This window comes from Megalobrama amblycephala, linkage group LG13 (genome assembly GCF_018812025.1).
Source record: "Megalobrama amblycephala isolate DHTTF-2021 linkage group LG13, ASM1881202v1, whole genome shotgun sequence".
Classification (NCBI taxonomy): Eukaryota; Metazoa; Chordata; class Actinopteri; order Cypriniformes; family Xenocyprididae; genus Megalobrama; species Megalobrama amblycephala.
Window position 1 is genome coordinate 17,538,186 of NC_063056.1, and position 21,961 is coordinate 17,560,146.

At 37.4% G+C, this 21,961-nt stretch overlaps 1 protein-coding gene across 1 annotated transcript in view; it reads left to right on the top strand.

Annotated features, from left to right (window-relative positions):
- The window catches only part of itga10 (integrin, alpha 10), a 34,080-nt gene extending 12,120 nt beyond the window's left edge, over positions 1-21,960 (top strand). The window contains 22 exon segments of the mRNA XM_048153797.1: positions 5,422-5,587; positions 7,243-7,316; positions 7,399-7,543; positions 7,673-7,821; positions 8,960-9,103; positions 9,356-9,559; positions 11,800-11,930; positions 12,105-12,271; positions 12,411-12,553; positions 12,750-12,860; positions 13,001-13,086; positions 13,338-13,479; positions 14,231-14,323; positions 14,432-14,508; positions 14,960-15,049; positions 17,697-17,781; positions 17,872-17,985; positions 18,065-18,172; positions 18,543-18,656; positions 19,740-19,835; positions 20,694-20,807; positions 20,916-21,960. Of these exon segments, the coding sequence (XP_048009754.1) occupies positions 5,422-5,587; positions 7,243-7,316; positions 7,399-7,543; positions 7,673-7,821; positions 8,960-9,103; positions 9,356-9,559; positions 11,800-11,930; positions 12,105-12,271; positions 12,411-12,553; positions 12,750-12,860; positions 13,001-13,086; positions 13,338-13,479; positions 14,231-14,323; positions 14,432-14,508; positions 14,960-15,049; positions 17,697-17,781; positions 17,872-17,985; positions 18,065-18,172; positions 18,543-18,656; positions 19,740-19,835; positions 20,694-20,807; positions 20,916-20,972 (2,610 nt within the window). The 3' untranslated portion in view covers positions 20,973-21,960.
- Position 21,961: the final 1 nt, after the last annotated feature.

The following is a 21,961-nucleotide window of genomic DNA, read 5'->3' on the forward strand; positions in this document are numbered from 1 at the left end:
CTGCCTGTCTAACCAAGAGAGGACGGGTTATTTGAAAGCAGTCTTTATTTTAGGATTTCTGTTCGGTGCCACTAGTGGCACAGAAATTACACACTTTAAAATAGTCTGACAGTGGAACTGGGTTTGAACTCCTTAACAGATATTGGTTTCCCTTCATCAGGCTGTTCATGATTACAGTCATATATTGTAATGTCTGCAGGCAAACAAGTTTTTTTCCCCAATCAGACATTCCAACAGAACAGATTTTTCACAGGAGGAAAGCTGATAGTTTGGTCTAACTCATGGAGAGCGCTTGCGTATTTTAATTGTGGTATTTGTAATAAGACCATGGTAACCAGATGTAAAACATCCATGGCTCCTCATTACTATGACTAGATTATTTTAATGTTATTTACTGTATATATTATAGTAGGTCTATCTATTAATATTTTAAATTAGGTTTTATTTTTATATTTTCAGTTTTCAGTTTTATTTTAGTTCAAGTTTTGGTAATTTTATGTGCTTTTTTCATTTTTATTAGTTTTTTTTATTTCTGTTTAGCTTATGTTTTATTTCATTCCGTTTTAGTTCATTCTTCTAATATTTCATTTTATTTTAGCTTCATTTCAATTAACAGAACTAATTTTTAATAGTTTTTAATTAACAACACTTATTGTTATTCTTATAATGAATTCTTATTTGCTCATTTTCATATTAAATTCTTAAAAATAAAACAATTATATTAATAATATACAAACTCGATTCCAAAAAGTTGGGACACTGTACAAATTGTGAATAAAAACAGAATGCAATGATGTGGAAGTTTCAAATTTCAATATTTTATTCAGAATACAACATAGATGACATATCAAATGTTTAAACTGAGAAAATGTATCATTTTAAGGGAAAAATAAGTTGATTTTTTATTCATGGCATCAACACATCTTAAAAAAGTTGGGACAAGGCCATGTTTACCACTGTGTGGCATCCCCTCTTCTTTTTATAACAGTCTGCAAATGTCTGGGGACAGAGGAGACAAGTTGCTCAAGTTTAGGAATAGGAATGTTGTCCCATTCTTGTCTAATACAGGCTTCTAGTTGCTCAACTGTCTTAGGTCTTCTTTGTCGCATCTTCCTCTTTATGATGTGCCAAATGTTTTCTATGGGTGAAAGATCTGGACTGCAGGCTGGCCATTTCAGTACCCGGATCCTTCTTCTACGCAGCCATGATGTTGTAATTGAAGCAGTATGTGGTCTGGCATTGTCATGTTGGAAAATGCAATGTCTTCCCTGAAAGAGACGACTTCTGGATGGGAGCATATGTTGTTCTAGAACTTGGATATACCTTTCAGCATTGATGGTGCCTTTCCAGATGTGTAAGCTGCCCATGCCACACCAATCATGCAACCCCATAACATCAGAGATGCAGGTTTCTGAACTGAGCGCTGATAACAACTTGGGTTGTCCTTGTCCTCTTTAGTCCGGATGACATGGCATCCCAGTTTTCCAAAAAGAACTTCAAATTTTGATTTGTCGGACCACAGAACAGTTTTCCACTTTGCCACAGTCCATTTTAAATGAGCCTTGGCCCAGAGAAAACGCCTGCGCTTCTGGATCATGTTTAGATATGGCTTCTTTTTTGACCTATAGAGTTTTAGCCAGCAACTGCGAATGGCACAGTGGATTGTGTTCACCGACAATGTTTTCTTGGAGTATTCCTGAGCCCATGTTGTGATTTCCATTACAGTAGCATTCCTGTATGTGATGCAGTGCCGTCTAAGGGCCCAAAGATCACGGGCATCCAGTATGGTTTTCCGGCCTTGACCCTTACGCACAGAGATTGTTCAAGATTCTCTGAATCTTTGGGTGATATTATGCACTGTAGATGATGATAACTTAAAACTCTTTGCAATTTTTCTCTGAGAAACTCCTTTCTGATAATGCTCCACTATTTTTTGCTGCAGCATTGGGGGAACTGGTGATCCTCTGCCCATCTGAGAGGCTCTTTTTATACCCAATCATGTTGCCAATTGACCTAATAAGTTGCAAATTGGTCCTCCAACTGTTCTTTATATGTACATTTAACTTTTCCAGCCTCTTATTGCTACCTGTCCCAACTTTTTTGGAATGTGTAGCTCTCATGAAATCCAAAATGAGCCAATATTTGGCATGACATTTCAAAATGTCTCACTTTCAACATTTGATATGTTATCTTTATTTAATTGTGAATAAAATATAAGTTTATGAGATTTGTAAATTATTGCATTCCTTTTTTATTCACAATTTGTACAGTGTCCCAACTTTTTTGGAATCGGGTTTGTAATAATATTTATAGCAAGTCTTCTAACATTGTTCATTTTGCAGTGCAGATAGTTGAGTAGTGCTGTTTTTTTCCATTTTGTTTTTCTCATAAGCCGCAGACATTGACAGCACATAATCAAAAAGAATGGTGCAATTTTGAAGTTTCCCCAGTACAAGCTCTAACAAAATGTAATAAAAACCAATTGGATATACAGTGCAGCTAAAACACTTGAAAGAGTCCAAAGAACTAAAACAAATGTCAAACCATCTCAAAGTCATTTACTTTTCGATTTTAAATACTCCTGAGTGATTTTACATTTCTACTGTACTCTCCACTCATTGGAACGGAGGACATCATGTAAACCTGCTCCTGAATGAGCCCATGTTTTCCTCTCTTACATAAACAGTGCAGAATGGTGTCCGGATTTGCAGAGTCATCTGGGTAATATGTCTCTCCGTCTTCTCGGGGGAACTGTGGAATAAAATTATGACAGCTGGTTTTAATGCCCTGCCAGCCAAAGCATAGCTTTCATGTTTCATGTGTTTTATGTTCTCCCTTTCCCCTTTCTCGTTCTCTTCCCCCTGCACAGAACTAGGGAATGGATGGAAAAGTAAAGCACTCGCGGGAGAGTAGAGAAACAACCTCACTGTATTGGTCGTGTGCCGCAGCCAGGATATGTTTTAGGCATTACAGGATAGAGATGCTGGGAATGTGAGCATAGTGGGTGGGGAAGTGGGTGGAAGTTCAGAACAAGATACTAGGAATGTGCAACAATTACCACTGCAGATAATTACTGAAATACATTGAATATTATAGGTTTGATTGCTGAATGATTGCTTATTAACTCGAATATCATTAACAAAGTACTAGTTTGAGAACATGCTTGGAGAAGTTTCCACCAGTTGCTGTCTGATTGTTTTTGAGAGCAGGAACACGCCTCAACCTCAGCTGAGACCCAAATAAGAAATCCTCAGATCTCTGTCCAGGGTGCTGAGCCATCATCTCTTGATAGCATGAACAATCCTCACTCCCAAGGGGTCGAGGTTTGGCTGGGTAGCATGGACCAGTTAGGCCCTTGCTGGTAGATGCTGTAACTTTTTGGGCAAGAAGCATCCTTCTCTTTTGACGGCCATTTAAAAATAGCTGTGCATTCTGACAAACATTTTTTTTAAATGTATTTTTGACCTTACCTTTATTGGGATATGACAGTGTAGAGAATTGACAGGAAGCAAAGTGGGAATGAGAAGGAGACAGGATCAGGAAAGGACTAAAACGCAAGTCGGCTGAATGTGTCAGATAAATGTGAGGGCTCTTAAAACTGTGCAAACTGTAAACTGTGAGAGATAAAGTCACATTGCAAGATATTTAGTCAAATTAGTCACAAAGATATAAAGTCATTTTGTGAGATATAAAGTTACAATTGTGATATATAGTCACATTGTGAGATACAAAATCATACTGAGATATACACCGATTAGGCATAAGATTATGACCACTGACAGGTGAAGTGAATAACACTGATAATCTCTTCATCACGGCACCTGTTAGTGTGTGGTATATATTTTGCAGCAACTTAATATTTTGTCCTCAAAGTTGATGTATTAGAAGCAGGAAAAATGGGCAAGTGTAAGGATTTGAGTGAGTTTGACAAGGGCCAAATTGTTATGGCTAGACGACTGGGTCAGAGCATCTCCAAAACTGCAGCTCTTGTGGGGTGTTCCTGGTCTGCAGTGGTCAGTATCTATCAAAAGTGGTACAAGGAAGGAACAGTGGTGAACCGGTGACAGGGTCATGGGCTCATTGATGCAAGTGGAGAGCGAAGGCTGGCTCGTGTGGTCCGATCCACCAGACGAGCTACTGTAGCTCAAATTGCTCAAGAAGTTAATGCTGGTTCTGATAGAAAGGTGTCAGAATACACAGTGCATCACAATTTGTTGTGTATGGGGCTGCATAGCTGTAGACCAGTCAGGGTGCCCATGCTGACCTTTGTCCACAGCCGAAAGCACCAACAGTGGGCACCTGAGCACCAGAACTGGACCACGGAGCAATGGAAGAAGGTGGCCTGTCTGATGAATCACGTCATCTTTCACATCACGTGGATGGCTAACCCAGGGAACACATGGCACCAGGATGCACTATGGGAAGAAGGCAAGCTGGCGGAGGCAGTGTGATGCTTTGGTCAATGTTCTGCTGGGTAACCTTGGGTCCTGCCAACCATGTGGATGTTACTTTGACACGTACCACCTACCTAAGCATTGTTGCAGACCATGTACACCCTTTCATGGAAATGTTATTCCCTGGTGGCTGTGGCCTCTTTCAGCAGGAAAATACGCCCTGCCACAAAGCAAAAATGGTTCAGGAATGGTTTGAGGAGCACAACAACGAGTTTGAGGTGTTGTCTTGGCCTCCGAATTCCCCAGATTTCAATGCAATCGAGTATCTGTGGGATGTGCTGAACAAACAAGTCTGATCCATGGAGGCCCCACCTCTCAACTTACAGGACTTAAAGGATCTGCTAACATCTTGGTGCCAGATACCACAGCACACCTTCTGGGCTCTAGTGGAGTTCATGCCTCGACGGGTAAGGGCTGTTTTGGCAGCAAAAGGGGGACCAACACAATATTAGGAAGGTGGTCATAATGCCTGATCGGTGTATTTCCACTGTGAGATATAAAATTACACTAATTGTGAGATATAAAGTCACACTGAGTCATATAAAGTAAAAATTGTGAAATCACACTCTAAGATATAAAGTCATATTGTGAGATTAGATATATAGGTACATGCCAATAGAGAGTGAACTCATGACCTGGCACCAATAGTTCTCAGTGCTTGTCATTAGTGGTGTGCTGCCAGTGGGTGTGAGCGATATTCTCTCTGTTTCCTCTGCGTAGGTGTTCTGTTTCTAGGATGAGTTTCCTCTGAGTCCTGTATCCCTTCTTTAAGTGATCTATCAGATCATCTGCTTTCGCCCTAATGGTGTGGAGGAGGTGTTGGCTCCACGGATGAGAAAATCTCTGTTGTTATTCCTCTTTCTCTACTATGTGACTTGTCTCAAACATGACGCATTGACAAAAGCCTGAGGAATCAACATTTCAGATACATTTTCAATAAACAAGTAACACTCTCTCCCTTCCGCAGGTATTAGGTCACTACATCCGCAGACAACAGGATCCAGAGACCTTTATCAATGAGATTAAGTACATTGCCAGTGACCCAGATGAGAAATACTTCTTCAATGTGACGGATGAAGCTGCTCTAAATGACATTGTAGATGCATTGGGAGATCGCATTTTTAGTTTAGAGGGTAAGCAAAAGAACATTCATTCTCAAAGGCCATAGAACAAAAACTGATGTCCTTCCCTTGAAGAGCAACAGTGGTTCTTTGACCTAAAAAGAACAGAAAATCAGATTTCTTTTTAATTGATAATGTTGATGTTGTTGTTTTTTCAACATATTTGGATGCGTTTACCACATTTGACAATGTATGCAAGTACACAAGTGACATTTATTTAATTCATACATTTTTATGTGTGTCTCAAAATACTTTTGGGGTTATTGTATATAATCTGATAGCAGACCTGAAATTTATCATACTCCAATTTCTTTAGTCACTCATTTAGACAAAATGGCTATGAACCTTGTTTTATAGGAATGACTATGCTGCAAGGCATTTTACCCCAAAAAAAAAAAAAAAAAATGTAGGTGACATAGACATCACAAAAATAGGGAAAAAGACAGGACAAGATGTCTTTTCATAAAAATAATTCCTGTAAGAACAGGGTGTGACTCTTGTGCCATCTTGTTTCTGAGGAAAGCCAGGCAGGAAGGATGGAAAGGGAGGAGATGAATGACCTTAAAGTTGGCACAGCTGTGCATCCACAGGACACATAGGTTAGATGTACAGGAAGAAATATGATTAGCCAAGGCTATGCAGTAACTGGAATTCACATTTTATGTATAGCCTATATGAGCGTTTCCCAGCCCTGTTCCTAAAGGCACACCACCACTACACATTTTCAAACTCTTCCTAATCAAACACACCTGATTCAGCTCATCAGCTCATTAGTAGAGACTCCAAGACCAGAAATATATGGGCCAGATAAGGGAGACATCCAAAATGTGCACTGTTGGTGTACCTCCAGGAACAGGGTTGGGAAACTAGCCAACTATCTTGTACTGCCATCCTGGGGTGCGTTTCCCGAAAGCATCGTTGGTGAACCATGGTCGTAAGTCCCATTGAACTCTAATGGTAATGACGGAACTTGCGACCATAGTTCGCTTCGGGAAACGCGCCCCTGTATTGATAATGCTTACCTTGGTAGCCTTTAGCTATGTTTTAGACATTTTTCTATATTTCAGTATTTTCATTTTTTTTGTGTGTTTGTATTAAGAGGCATGATCAAGATACGAGTTTCCCAGTGTACTTTTATTGTCCAGCAGATTTCTGCACAATTACAGATTTTTTGTAATGTTTTTGAAAGAAGTCTTTTATACCCAAGCTGAATTTATTTAGTGAAAAATATATATAAAAAACATATAAAATAGTAAAAAACATGAATAATGTGAACTATGATTACAATTTAAAATAGCTAGTTTCTGTTTTAATATAATTTCAAAAGTAATTTATTCTTGATGAAAAAGCTGAATTTTCAGCAGCCAGATTTCAGTGTCACATGATCCTATACAGATTTGCTGCTCAAGAAACATTTCAGATTATTATCAATGTTGAAAACAGTTGTGCTGCTTAATATTATTGTGGAATCTGTGCTACATTTTCTTTGATGGATTCTTTGATGAATAGAAAGTTCAAAAGATCAACATTTATTTGAAATATAAATCTTTTGTAACATGTCTTTACTGTCACTTTTTATCAATCGAATGCATCCTATTCATATCAGATTAATACATACTATTAATTTACAGTGTGTAATTCAATGATAATGTGTTGTGTTGTTACAGGGACCCTGGGATACAATGAAAGTGCCTTTCTCATGGAGATGTCTCAGATTGGTTTTTCGACACACATTTTGGATGTGAGTCTCAATGTACTTTGTTTAAAAGTAGTTTAGAACATACAATCATGCTATAATGTGCTATATAATTTTGGGACTGTAGGATGGAATCTTGTTTGGCATGGTGGGAGCATATGACTGGGAGGGAGGTGTCCTGAAGGAGAGCAAAGAAGGGCAGCTTATTCCCTCACGAGAGGCCTTCGAGAAAGAGTTCCCCCTGGAGCTGAAGAACCATGCAGCCTACCTAGGTAACATTTCGCTTCATAAAACCAACCACCAAACAATCAGTCCTTCAAGTTTTTACCTTAACATAATATTTAAAGCTATATATTAATATTTAGTGATGGTCAGATTCTCTGTATGTACATCTGTTGCAGGTTACACAGTGTCATCGGTGGTTGTAGGTGACTGGAGGAGGTTGTATGTTGCTGGTGCTCCCAGATTCAAGCACAAAGGAAAGGTCATCTTGTTTGACCTTACCCCTGAAGGCGATGTCATAATCACGCAGGCCTTAAATGGAGAACAGGTGGCGATCTCTTCTTCATTACTATATTTATTTACACTGACACCCGCCCCCCTTCACACACACTGTCTCTTGTACAGCACAGATCTCCATCAAACCCTTGTGTGAAGTCCAATTTTTTGAGTTTTGCAATATCCTTCTTTTCTCAGTTGATCTTTTATTGCTTTTTCTCTCTCTCCTTCTTCTTTTACACCACATTCCTGCTCTCTCAAAAATTAATGAGCTTATTTTTATATTAAACCAAAGCAAACAGGTTTCATTTACTCAGGCCGCTTCTAAAATCTAAAGATTCTCAGAACAAAATCCACAATCAGGATTCCCACAGTCATGGAAAACCTGGATAAATCAGGGGACTTTTAAATTGTGGTTTCTAGGCCTGGAAAAGTCATAGAAATTAATAAAATCTAAAACATTTCTATAATAAATGTACAATTGTCTAAAATATTTCATCAGCCAGATATTGCTTTTGAGTAAAACATGCTTGCAAACTTTGATTTTGTGGAAGATTTGTTGTTCGTTGTTAAATCGGTTCTTTTCGCTGAATCATTCAAATGGGATCAAATATTAATCTGAATGATTTATAGCGAATCAGTCTAAATCAAAAGGATTTTTTAAAATTCTTAAGTCACAAATGAATAGAAAGGTCAATTAAAAATTATGCATATATTTGTGAGTATTTCTATTTTTCTTTTTCGATCTATATTGTGAATATCTACCAGACAATATTGGATTTTTAGTGTAGATGCTAATTTTTTCTATTTTTACATTTAGATTACCTTTAAATGTAACATCTATTAGATCTCAAAAGGAATTTTTAAAGGAAATTGAAATTATAATGTGATACGTAAATGTGTGTGTGTGTCTGTGTATATATATATATATATATATATATATATATATATATATATATATATATATATCTATGTATGTGCATATGTGTATATATTTCAATATATGTCATATTTCTATATATATATATATATATATATATATATATCAGTTATTGGCCATCACATCAAAATAATTATTGGCTTAACATATCCACCTGAGTTTTAATATCGGTGCTTTCCTAATGGAAAAAAAAACATTCAAGAAGTGTGGGATCTTCAGATTGCCTAACATATTTTCTCTCTCTCTCCAGATTGGGTCATATTTTGGCAGTGAGGTGTGCGTGGTGGATGTGGATCAGGACGGAATAACAGATATCCTGCTCATAGCTGCTCCCATGTTCCTGGGAGCAGGAAACAAAGAAACAGGCAAAGTCTATATCTACTGTCTGGATGGGGTGAGAACCACACTGTTTGTGTGATGTATATGTGAATGTGAGAGACATACAGAGAGAGATTCAATATCAAGTGTATACAGAGGGTAAATCCCCTTCATGCTAAACTATTTATTCCTCTTTTTAGTCTCAAACTTATACCATTTTAGTTATAAATTTATAAATATTAAAATGACTGTCTAGTTTGAATATTATATCTGAAACCTGCTCCCCACTATCTCTCTCTCTGTCTCTATATCTGCCTCTCTCTACCAGGATGGTTTTGCACCTAACGGTACGCTGCATTCTCAGAAGAAGGCGCAGGATGCACGCTTTGGTTATGCTATGGCTGTAGCCAACGACTTAAACCATGATGGATACGCTGATCTGCTTGTGGGAGCTCCGCTAGAGGATGACCACCAGGGAGCTCTTTACATCTACCACGGCGACGAATACTACATCATACCACAGTACAAACAAGTAAATATACTACTATACTATTTTATGTGTACAGCCAAATAAGATCACTGAGGGAAATCTGGAAATTTTGTTTTTTCACCTAAATAAACAAAGTTTTAGGATGTAAAATAAATTACATAAAAAAAAAAAAGAGAGAAATATTTCTATTAAAAAAAATATTAGACTTGATTTTTCAATTGAACTCTGCACTGAAATTGTTCTGATAAGCTTTTAATTTGAAATTAAAAATGAAATTGTGAGAATGTACACTACCGTTTAAAAGTTTGGGTTTGGTAAGATTTATTTGTGATTTATTTGTCAAGATTTATATTTAATCAAAAATATTTGATCAAGAAATATTATTATTAGAATTTTCAGCATCATTACTCCAGTCTTCAATGTCACATAATTCTTCAGAAATCATTCTAACATGATAATTTGCTGCTCAGGAAACATTTCTGATTATTATCAATGTTGAAAACAGTTGTGCTGCTTGATTTTTGAGGAAACTATAGTACATTTTGTTGGGGATTCTTTGATGAATAGAACATTCAAAAATCTTTTTTAACATTATAAATGTCTTTACTGTCACTTCTGAGCCATTTAAAGGATTAGTTCACTTCAGAATTAAAATTTCCTGATAATTTACTCAACCCCACGTCATCCAAGATGTTCATGTCTTTCTTTCTTCAGTCAAAAAGAAATGAAGGTTTTTGAGGAAAACAATCCAGGATTTTTCTCCATATAGTGGACTTCACTGGGGACCAACGGGTTGAAGGTCCAAATTGCAGTTTCAAAGCAGCTTCAACGGGCTCTACATGATCCCAGACGAGGAATAAGGGTCTTGTCTAGTGCAACTATCGGTCATTTTCTTAAAAAAACCACAAATGCTCATCTTGCACTAGTTCTGCGATGCGCCATGCATTACGTAATCACGCTGGAAAGGTCACGCGTGACGTAGGCGGAAGCATCACGGTAGGGTGAAAAATTACCCCAACTTCAAAATCATCCTTCGTTGTTTTACCTTTTTTTGTAAAGGCCTTTTGACTTAGGGTGCGTTCACACTTGTAGTTCGGTTCGTTTGGATCATTTGGTCTGGACCAAAGAAGAAAAAAAAACATTTAGTCCTGGTCCGGTTAGCGTTCACATTGGCAATTTTATCACCGAACCAAAAGATACCGAACCTTAAGGCATAGGGATACATTCACAACGTGATTGGTCGGATTTTATGACGTATTGCCTATTTTGAGACGGAACTTACCGAACATCCAAAACAGTGCTGTTTGCTGAGGTAAATGCGCTCGTTGTGTGTGCGTAGCCTGCATGTGATGGTATTTTGGCCAGCTGGGAACTCGTGAAGAGCTTATAAAATGTGTAAAGTAGTCAAAACACCGGCGGGAATCCATCCGTCACACACACAAATGATCTGCTGCATGGAGACGCGCGTCTGATGCCTGTGATGAGCCAACTCGCGACTATGACAAGAAAAACCGACATGCGTGAGGATTCTGTCCTTTTTAGGGTCTCGTCTTCCTGTTTTTGGTTCGGTTACATGTCTTTGGTCCGTGTTGCGTTCATATATCATTCGAACCGCACCAGAGTTCGTTTGGTGCACAACAGGGGTTCAGATGGCAGCGTTCACATATGTTCAAATGAACCGCACTATCCGAGCAATCGCACCAGGGTTCGTTTTAATCGAACCAAACATGACAAGTGTGAACGCACCCTTAGTCTTTGCATGTTCACTTTGTAGACACTGGATCGGTACTTTCGCCTACGTCACGCGTGACTTTTCCAACGTGATTACGTAATGCGTGGCGCATTGCTGAGCAGTGCAAGATGAGCATTTGTGGTTAAAAATTTTTTTTTTTTTGTTTTTTTTTTAAATGACCAATTGATTCGCTAAGACCCTTATTCCTCAGCTAGGATCATGTAGAGCCCTTTGAAGCTGCATTGAAACTGCAATTTGGACCTTCAACCCGTTGATCCCCAGTGAAGTCCACTATATGGAGAAAAATCCTGGAATGTTTTCCTCAAAAACCTTTATTTCTTTTCGACTGAAGAAAGAAAGACATCTTGGGTGACATTAAACTAATCCTTTAATGCATCCTTGCTGAAAAAAAAAATCTTACTGACCAAATTTTTTGAACTGTAGTTTAAAATTAGTGACCACTTTTATTAGTGGTCTTAGACTTTTAGACCCCATATTACCTGTAATTTATACTTCACACACTAATAAATCTCTCTTTTTCTGTCTGTAGCGTATCCCAGGCTCCGCTCTCTCTGCAGGGCTGCAGTATTTTGGCCGTAGCTTGAGCGCTCTGCTGGATTTGGATGGGGATGAGTTACTGGATCTTGCTGTGGGAGCACAGGGCACTGCCGTCCTACTAAAGTACTCTACGCCTCATTACAATCTTGTGTTTTTATGCATCGTCTAAATGCTGCCATCATACAAGACAGCAATTCGTCACATTAAATTGTGTGTCAAACAGTAGTAAAAGTCAGGTCTGATTATGACCCATGGTGACAACTTGCTCCCCTCCTGACCTCTGTCTGTACTCTACAGGTCACGCAGTATCGTGCAGATCAATGTCAGCCTGTCCTTCCAGCCACACTCCATAAATGTGATCCAGAAGAACTGCCACAAGGCTGGCCGAGACTCTGCATGCCTTAACGCCACAGTTTGCTTCTTGGCCCTGTCTCGTTCTCCTGGCTCTTATGGCACATATTTTGGTAAAGTGTCATGTAACCAAAAACAACTCTTTTATTTGAACTCTTTTATTACTGTATTAAATTTCGCTTATATACAGCAGCTTTATTAATAGCAACTCTGATACACTTCCTAAACTACCACATCTGCTTATCTGTATAGATATGCAGATGGGGGCCATGTTGGATGACAGAAAGATCTCGGCTCGTGCTCTATTTGACTACAACTCCCAGCGGCAGACCGTGATGGGCGTCAGTGTTCGTGTGGGGCAGACCATGTGCTACACACTACCATTTCATGTCTTTGTAAGTCCAAATGTCTTTAAAAAAATCAATGAAGCGAAGGATAATGTACATTTAGCTGGTCGATATCGCGAAAAGAGGGTTGTTTTGCCCTAATGGCTGGCTGACTGTGCATTATCCTTCTCATTACATGACTACTTACTGATTGTTTTTGAGAAATTGTTCTTCTCGCTCTTTCATACTTCCTTTGTACATCTAGGATACAGCTGATTACATCCGACCAATCAGCTTCACTTTGCGCTTCAAAATCAATGACACCGAGAGCGGCCCGGTATTGGACGAAGGCTGGCCAACAACATTCAAGAAGTCTGTGGGTGCTATTCAATATCACTATTCCTTTTTGAAAACTGGAATATAAATGCATGTTGCATGTACAGGGTGGATGAAGGTTTTTCCCCTCATACAGCAGGTTTTTAACTGAATTTTTTATCTCTTTTTTTTCCCCATTAGATCCCATTCTACAAAGACTGTGGGGAGGATGATGTATGTGTAACTGATCTGGTTTTACAGGCCCATATGGACATTTCTGGAACAAGGTAACAGAGAAATTGTCCTCCTGCTGTTGGCATGTATGGAATAAGCGCAACTAAAGTCATGGGATTCACAGCTACTGTGACTTTGACTATACATTTGAACATACTGGCAGGACTAGTTGGTTTAATCCCTAGTGCTATAGTAATATTTATCATAAAAAGTTTAGAATAGCTGACTACTAAACATGAAACGGTGATTGAAATAGCACGTGTTGTGCATGTAACTTCAATGTTGCTCTTATCTGTTCTTGTAGGCAACAACCATATGTTTTACGCAGTCCTCGGCGCCGGCTTGCAGTAGAAGTGCAGCTACAAAACCAACTGGAAAATGCATATAACACTAGTCTCACACTTCATTACTCCAAAAACCTGCATTTCAGCAGCCTGAGTATACGGGTACCAACACGATCTCTCCTCTTAAAACATGAAAGCATATTAGGATAATTAATAATTATTGAATAGTTATTGAATAATTATTTACTAATAAAGATAACAATTATGTATACAATGTATACAGTACATTACCGTTCAATAGCTTAGAATCAGAAAGTTGGGTTTTTTTCTTGTTTTTTGAAAGAAATGAACACTTTTGTTCAGCAAGGATGGATTAAATTGATCAAAAGTGACAAAGACATTTATAATGTCACAAAAGATTTCTATTTCAAATAAAGAATCCTGAAAAAAATTGATTATGGTTACTTATGGCTTCTACCTGTTTTCAACATTGAGAATTTTTAGAGCACAAAATCAGCATATTAGAATGATTTCTGAAGGATCATGTGACACTGAAGACTGGAGTAATGATACTGAAAATGCAGCTTTTTAAAAAATATATTAATTTTTTTTTAATATAATTTAATAGAAAACAGTGATTTTACATTATAATATATAATATGTAATATTACTGTTTTTCTGTATTTTTTTTGTATCAAATATTTTCAGCTTTGGTAAGCATAAGAGACTTCTTTCAAAAACTTCTTTTCAAAATCTTAACTACACCAAACTTTTGAATGGTAATGTAATTATTTAAACAAAACATTCATATTGTTTATACAAAAGTTCATTCCACTGTCTGATAAACTGCTTTTTGTCTTACCTCTTCATTTCTCTTTCAGCCTCATGTTTGTCTCATTCTCTCTCTCTGTAGGAAGACGCCCAGTTTAAGATTGAATGCACGGCTCTAAGCTCAAACAGTCACTCCTGTAATGTCAGTTACCCAGTGTTTCGCTCTCAGTCGAAGGTAAGGCTCTGGAAAAAGAAAGGTTTGTCGTCATGATTTATTAAAACAGTCACTGAGACGTTTTGGTTCAATGACCAGTGATTCTCCCAACTGCCTCGTTTTTCTCAGGTGAAATTCATGTTGGAATTTGAGTTCAGTTGTACGTCTCTCATCAGTAAGGTCCAGATGAGGCTTGTTGCTTCCAGGTACACACAAACGCACACACAACCATTAGGAATAGGTACTATCCAGGGATGTCATGCTCATATATTTTTGATGGGGCACCAGGGTGGTCGTGGCTCACTTGTTTTTTGGAGCTATGGCCTTGTGGGCAGCACTCTGATACATCTAAGTTTAGTTTACAATTCAAGGAGAATCAGGTTCAATTCCTGACCTCTTTTTTTGTATCATATAATTTGACACTCAGTAATTACCATGCATTATACCTAGAACAAGTGTGCAACTTAATTATCAAAGACATAAATAATTTTATTTTTTGGAAGGTTTTTGGCACAAAAAGGCGTGACACTTCTGTGCCCTTCTGCACACAGTGCACCAATATCTGTATACAACGTTTTAAAATATACATTCAAAGATGTAAGTAAAGGTGTCTGTTGATATGTTAAAATGGGAATTTGTATCTGTGTGTTGCCACAGTGACAGTTTGGAGAATGAAGGCACATTGTCGGACAACAGTGTTCAGTTACAGAGTATTGTACAGTATGAGCCTGATCTCTTCATCACAAGGTTAGTTACTTAATGTACTGATCCAGTACACATCTATGAAAGCCTGCCTTTCTTAATCATTGACTACTAATGTGACCTCTTAAAGATTTTGGTGTGTGCCTTCAATTGTGTAGTTATATGAGCACACATCTTTTATAATAATAATAATTAAAAAAATGTATTATTGTTATTATTTTTCAAGTTCACATTAGTTAGTGACAATTAAGGGGCCGTTCACACAGAACGCGTTTTTCTATTCCAATGCGCTACTTTCCCATTGTTTTTCTATGTAAACACGCGCTTGACGGACGTGCATGACCGTTACGCTCGCGTCTCGCGTCTTTTGCAGCGCCTCACACATGAGCGCTGTGTTTTTAAGACGCCGTGTCAAGTTAAAAGAATTTCAACTTTTACACGCAGCATCGCTCATCAATGTCAGTTCCAAAACAGTGGACCAATCAGAAGAACATGGAGGCGGGGCAAGCGTTGCGAGATGACAAAATGGCGGAGGAGGCGCTCATTATTATCTTATTTTCTTTTTTTCCATGTAAAAACTTGTATCTGTAAATTCTGCAGTTTGCCTATTTCTATTATTTCCGTTATTGTTGTTATTGCATCACGTCTCAAAGGCGTGTCTCGAGACTCTTGCGTTCTATGCTGCGCTTTTTTTTTAAAACCACTCATGAGCGCTGCGTCTTGCGTTTTTAGATGCAAAGACGCGTTCTGTGTGAACGGCCCTTAAGAAAAGCTGTCAGAGATCTTTATTATTATGATTATTATGCTAGAATACTGTAATAAATAACCTAATAAAATAAAATATGTAATTTTAATAAGAATTAATAAGGTTTTGTTATTACTAGCAGTATTTTCATAATAATAATAATAATAATTATTATTATTATTATTATATTAGAACAAAAATAATGAAAATACTAACTACTACTAATAATAATAATTATTATTATTTTATTATTATATAATTCTAACAAAAGGTTTAGTTAGTATTAGCATTATTTTAATTATTTTTTGTTATTTTTAGTATTTATAGTATCATTATTACAAAAAGTATTGGGTAACACTTTGGTATGGGGAACACATATTCATTATTAACTATGACTTTTGCCTCAATAAACTCTTAATTTACTGCTTATTAATAGTTAGAAAGGTAGTTGTTGTACAGTTTAGCATTGTTTATATTAGTATTATTTATGTTATTATTATTTTTAGTGTAAAAATAATGAAAATACCACAACAACAACAACAACAACTACTACTACTACTGCTAGCACTTTATTTTACAGTCCTGTTTCTCATGAACATACTATGTATTTATTATAGTAATGACACTAAATGGGTTATAACTAGGTACTACTAACCCTGAACCTACCCATAAACCTTAAAGGTGCCCTAGAACTTTTTTTTAAAAGATGTAATATTGTAAGTACATAATACATGTAAGTCTAAGGTGTCCCCTGAATGTGTCTGTGAAGTTTCAGCTCAAAATATCCCATAGATTTTTTTAAATTAATTTTTTTAACTGCCTATTTTGGGGCATAATTAGAAACGAGCCGATTTCAGGTTGCGGCCCCTTTAAATCGCGCGCTCTCCGCCCCCTCCCGAGCTCTCGACTCTATCAAAGCATAAACAAAGTTTACACAGCTAATATAACCCTCAAATGGATCTTTACAAAGTGTTCGTCATGCATACTGAATGCATGCGTCGGATTATGTGAGTATTGTATTTATTTGGGTGTTTACATTTGATATTGAATGAGTTTGAGGCTATGCTCTGTGGCTAACGGCTAACACTACACTGTTGGAGAGATTTATAAAGAATGAAGTTGTGTTTATGAATTATACAGACTGCAAGTGTTTAAAAATGAAAATAACGACGGCTCTTGTCTCCGTGAATACAGTAAGAAACGATGGTAACTTTAACCACATTTAACAGTACATTAGCAACATGCTAACGAAACATTTAGAAAGACAATTCACAAATATCACTAAAAATATCATGTTATCATGGATCATGTCAGTTATTATTGCTCCATCTGCCATTTTTCACTGTTTTCCTTGCTTGTTTACCTAGTCTGATTATTCAGCAGTGCACATCCAGACGTTCTGCCCTTGTGTAACGCCTCAATCATGGGCTGGCATATGCAAATATTGGGGCGTACACCCCGACTGTTACGTAACAGTCGGTGTTATGTTGAGATTCGCCTGTTTTCCAGAGGTCTTTTAAACAAATGAGATTTATATAAGAAGGAGGAAACAATGGAGTTTGAAACTCACTGTATGTCTTTTCCATGTACTGAACTCTTGTTATTTGACTATGCCAATATAAATTCAATTTTTAATTCTAGGGCACCTTTAACTTAACCCATGTAGTTACTTTACACTACTAAGTACTTTTGTTGGTAAGTACACTGTAAGTACATTGAAAGTGCACATACTGTAAAAAAGTGCAACCAATATTTTTTTCCTACTACTACTACTACTACTACTACTACTAGTACTAATAATATAATAATGTTTATTATTATTATCATGTTATTTCCTTTATATGTTTCCCAACATGACCTATAACACCTAATTACAACCTCAAAGCTGTATGCATGTTCAGTGTACAATGTCCATATGTGGTCTTATTTTGGTTCGATTCACTACAGTGACTCCAACCTAAACCGCTATGAGGTCCATCCGACCAGGACAGTATCAGAGGGGACAGGACCTGAGTTCTTCACACACTTCACTGTGGGTGAAATTAAACCCGATAGGCTCATCGGTCTCTGTTTAAAATCAAATCAGAAAGCTCATGACTACTTGTATATTTTTTTATATCAGGTGCAGAATCTGGGCTGTTACGCCGTCAGAAATCTAGAGCTGAGCGTCAATTTGCCCTCCGTGGCTTCAGGAGACAGAGTTTTCGCGACTGTGGTTGATGCATTTTCTCATAATGTTAGTATCACACTGCTAGTCTTTCTATAATTCTTATACACCTTGTAAAGTTGGTGTTTTTGTCTGGATTTATTTGTAGGCTTCAGGTGTGAACTGCAGTATAGTCAGTGATCTTTCAAAGCTGAAGTCCAGTCAGAGAGATGTACGTCCACTTCACCCTGAAGACATGAAGAAAACTGAACTATTGGTGAGAATACACACACTATATTCACACACAGTATGGTTATGAAAGAGACTGAAAACCAAACTGAAGTTAACTCCTTTAAGTTTTCAGGACTTACAACCAAATTTTGCGAGGAAGTTCAGTTGATTTGAGTTCAACAGTCTTAAAACTGACAACTTGCTGTCTCTTTTATCTGTCGCTATGGTACAGGCATTACTCAAGACTATAAGTTGACCCCTAAATATGATCACCCTTGTGATGTAAACATTTCCACAGACCCCCTATTACTTACTTGCAACCCTAATTTGAAACCCTGACCTAAAGTACAAGGGCTGTAACCACCATACGAGTATGCATGAAATGTTTCCGGAATTTTTTTTTTTTTCCTTTTTAGAATTGCACTTCCTCATGGTGTGTGGAGGTTGTGTGTCACATCCAGCAGCTACTGAAGGGAGAGATAGCCTTGATCCGCATCACCAGAAGAATACACGACAACTTCTTTAGACAGGTGACATCTCTCACACTTAACGGTATTCACACACACACACACTTTAGTATGTGCAAGCTATGGAAGCTTGTTTTCGCCACTGAATAAAAAATAAAAGAGATAATTGCGACTTTTCTATCTCACAATTCAGATTTTTTTTCTTGCAATTGCTAGTTTACATCTCGCAATTCTGACTTTTTTTGTCACGATTGCATGATAAATACTTGCAACTGTGAGAAATAAAGTCAGAATCACATGTTATTAAGTTAGAATTGCGAGACATAAACTTGCAATTCTGAAAAAAAGTCTTTTTTTCCTCAGAATTGGACTTTACAACTCACAATTGCAAGTTTATATCTCACAATTCTGAGAAAAGAAGTCAGAATTGCACAATGTTTATATCTCGCAAATCTTTTTTTTCTCTGAATTGTGAGTTTATGTCTAGCAATTCTGACTTTATAACACGCAATTACGAGTTATAAAGTCAGAATTGTGAATAATAAAGTCAGAATGGTAAGATATATAGTGTGGCGAGCAGGGCGGGCGAGAGCCGTGAGGGAACGGCACGAGGCCGGTGACGCGAGAGATAATGAGCTCCACCTGCGAGGCACACCGGCCTTGAGTCTCTCACGGAGGAGCTCCAGAAGAATAAAAGGAGGAGCGACGACAGTGAAGGACGAGAGAGGACCAGGCCTGGACTTTATTTTATGTTTTATTATGTTTGTGTGGCCAGCAGATGTTTTGTATTTGTTTATTTTGAATTAAAGTTTTGTTGAACGTTCGACGGTTCACGCCTCCTCCTTCCCATACTTACGAACTGTGTTACATACAGTAAACTCACAATTCTGAGAAAAAAGCCGGTCTTAGAATTAATAAAATAATTAATAATTGCGAGATATAAACTTGCAATTGTGAGGGAAAAAAGGCAGAATTGTGAGATACAAAGTCACAATTATCTTTTTTAATTTTTATTCAGTGGTGGAAACAAGCTTCCCATAGCAGACAGATGGTTTCAGAGGTCAATAGAAAGACAAAACACACAAAATATGCTTTGGGATCTGTTTGTGTTTCAGTCTCTAACCTCTAACTGTGTGCTCCTGACAGGCCAAGTTTAAAGCAGTGACAGTTGTGGGCTCTTACCAGCTGTCTGCTCGGGAGTCCAATCTGATTACAATGGGAAATGCTGCCCTCTTGAGAGAGGTGAGAGAACTGATGGAACATAAACTCATAAACCATTCACTGAAAAAAGTGTTTTAATGATTTAATCATGTACATCTGCCCCTCATGAATCAATTAAATTAATTTAAATTAAAAGGTTTTTTTTCACGTTTCATTTTTAAGTGACCCAATAAAGTAGTACCAAATCAATTTTTAAATGGCTCCCTGACTGGATGAATTCAATAAATATCACATATTTTTGTGTCCTATGACTGACTTATAATGCTGCGTCCAAAAGCTTAAAAATGCTGCCTTCGGAGGTTGCACTCAAAGGTATCCTTTGCTGCCTATGATATCTAATTAAATATTTTAGTTATCAACAAAGCTCACTTTATTTTGCTGTAGATCATTAAACCATGCCTCAGTTTTGTCATTAAACTAGCCTAAGGCAGTGAGGCAACAAGTCACCTTCCTAAGTTTTCAAATACAGCCATAAGATTGTACTAGTTAGCTAACTATTGGCTAGCAATAACATATATTAGCATGGTAAGTGTTAAGCTTGAAATGCTCCTTGAGCAAAGCAGAAATTACATGCGTTTTATCAGTCCATAGTAAGTGCTCCATTCATCTCCACAATGCTAACCCAGTCTAATTTAAACTGTTCTAATAATTCCAACACAATTGAATATTAAATGACACTTAAATGTATGATTTTCAAAGCCCACTTGACATAAAATCATGTTTGCACATTACTAATGTAATTTCTGCAGTGTTAGTTATGTTTTTTCATTAAATAGCAGAGAAAAATGAGTGTTGAAAAAAAAGTGAAATCCTTACCTACAACTCCACTAGCCTGCACCTGTATAAACTCTCTCGCTGTGCCTGTATTTGTGTGTATAGACAGTTTTGGAAGTGCTGAAGGGGCGTTCGATCCCGATTTCTCTCTGGATTCTGATTGGCAGCATCATTGGAGGACTGCTGCTTCTTGCACTCTTAGTATTCATTCTTTGGAAGGTACGGAACACAACAGCAGGTGTACAGCAGAGTGGTTACATCTGAAGTGAATTAGTACTCAAAACTTAAAAAACAAAACAAAAACATCTGTTAAATGTTTCTTCACAGCTGGGGTTTTTCACAAGGAAACAGAGGAAGGATGAGGATGAGAAGGATGACAACTGACACTGCAGCACAGATTGAACAGTTTCCTTTACAACAAGGAAATATGCCTTTTCCAGCCATTACTTCCCCTTTGTGACATGACACTTCTGCTTCAGGACCACAAACAATCCATTATCAGGTCCAGGTGGAATCTACAGACTTGTTTTTGTGTGCTGATTTTGGGGGAAAATCTGCAGAATGGATTTAAACCTGATCAAATATTTTACATGGAGCTGAGAGCACTAAACAAATGTGCCAAAATAATAAATAAACACACAAAGGGGCGCAGGATGCGTAAAACTTTGTGAATGACGGGTGTATCAGTTCTTGCGGTTCAGTCGAGTTTACTATTCATTTTCATGCTCTGCTGGGTCATAGGATCTCATACCTAAGATTTTCTTTGGATTCTTTTGAGGCAAAAAAAAAAGGACATGAATCCCAGCATATCGCAAAAAGTTTTACCGGATGAGAAAAAAGGTTATCTGGGATATTCTCTGGCTTCACAGAGACAGATCATTTATAACTGCATTGCAATGATGGACCGGAAAACAAGCAAATGCACTAATTGTAAAAAATTATGAAATGTGTATTTAAGTTGAAACATATGGTATAATACAAAGATTACTGATTTTGCCAAGTAGGACATATTACCGGATCAACATATTTTGTTGATCAAACAACATTTCTAAACCTCCCCATAACGTATCCCTAAAATCAGAGGGAAAGATAGGTGAATAACATTGATGTAGAAGCACCTAACCCTGGTTGCAAGCCTAAACTTGACATAAACTGTAAAACCTGTCCCTCAAATCTGATTGGTTGATTGAAAAGACATTGATCCAGGAACATGTTGCACTTGGTGAAATCAGGTTCATCATAAAACCAAGCAATGTTTATTTAATTTTTGTTACTTAACAGAAATCACAATGTTTCAGTCATCGTGGTCAATGCACAGATTTGAAAATTGTTTTTCTTTTGACAAATTATTAAATAAAAATTTGTAAACCATT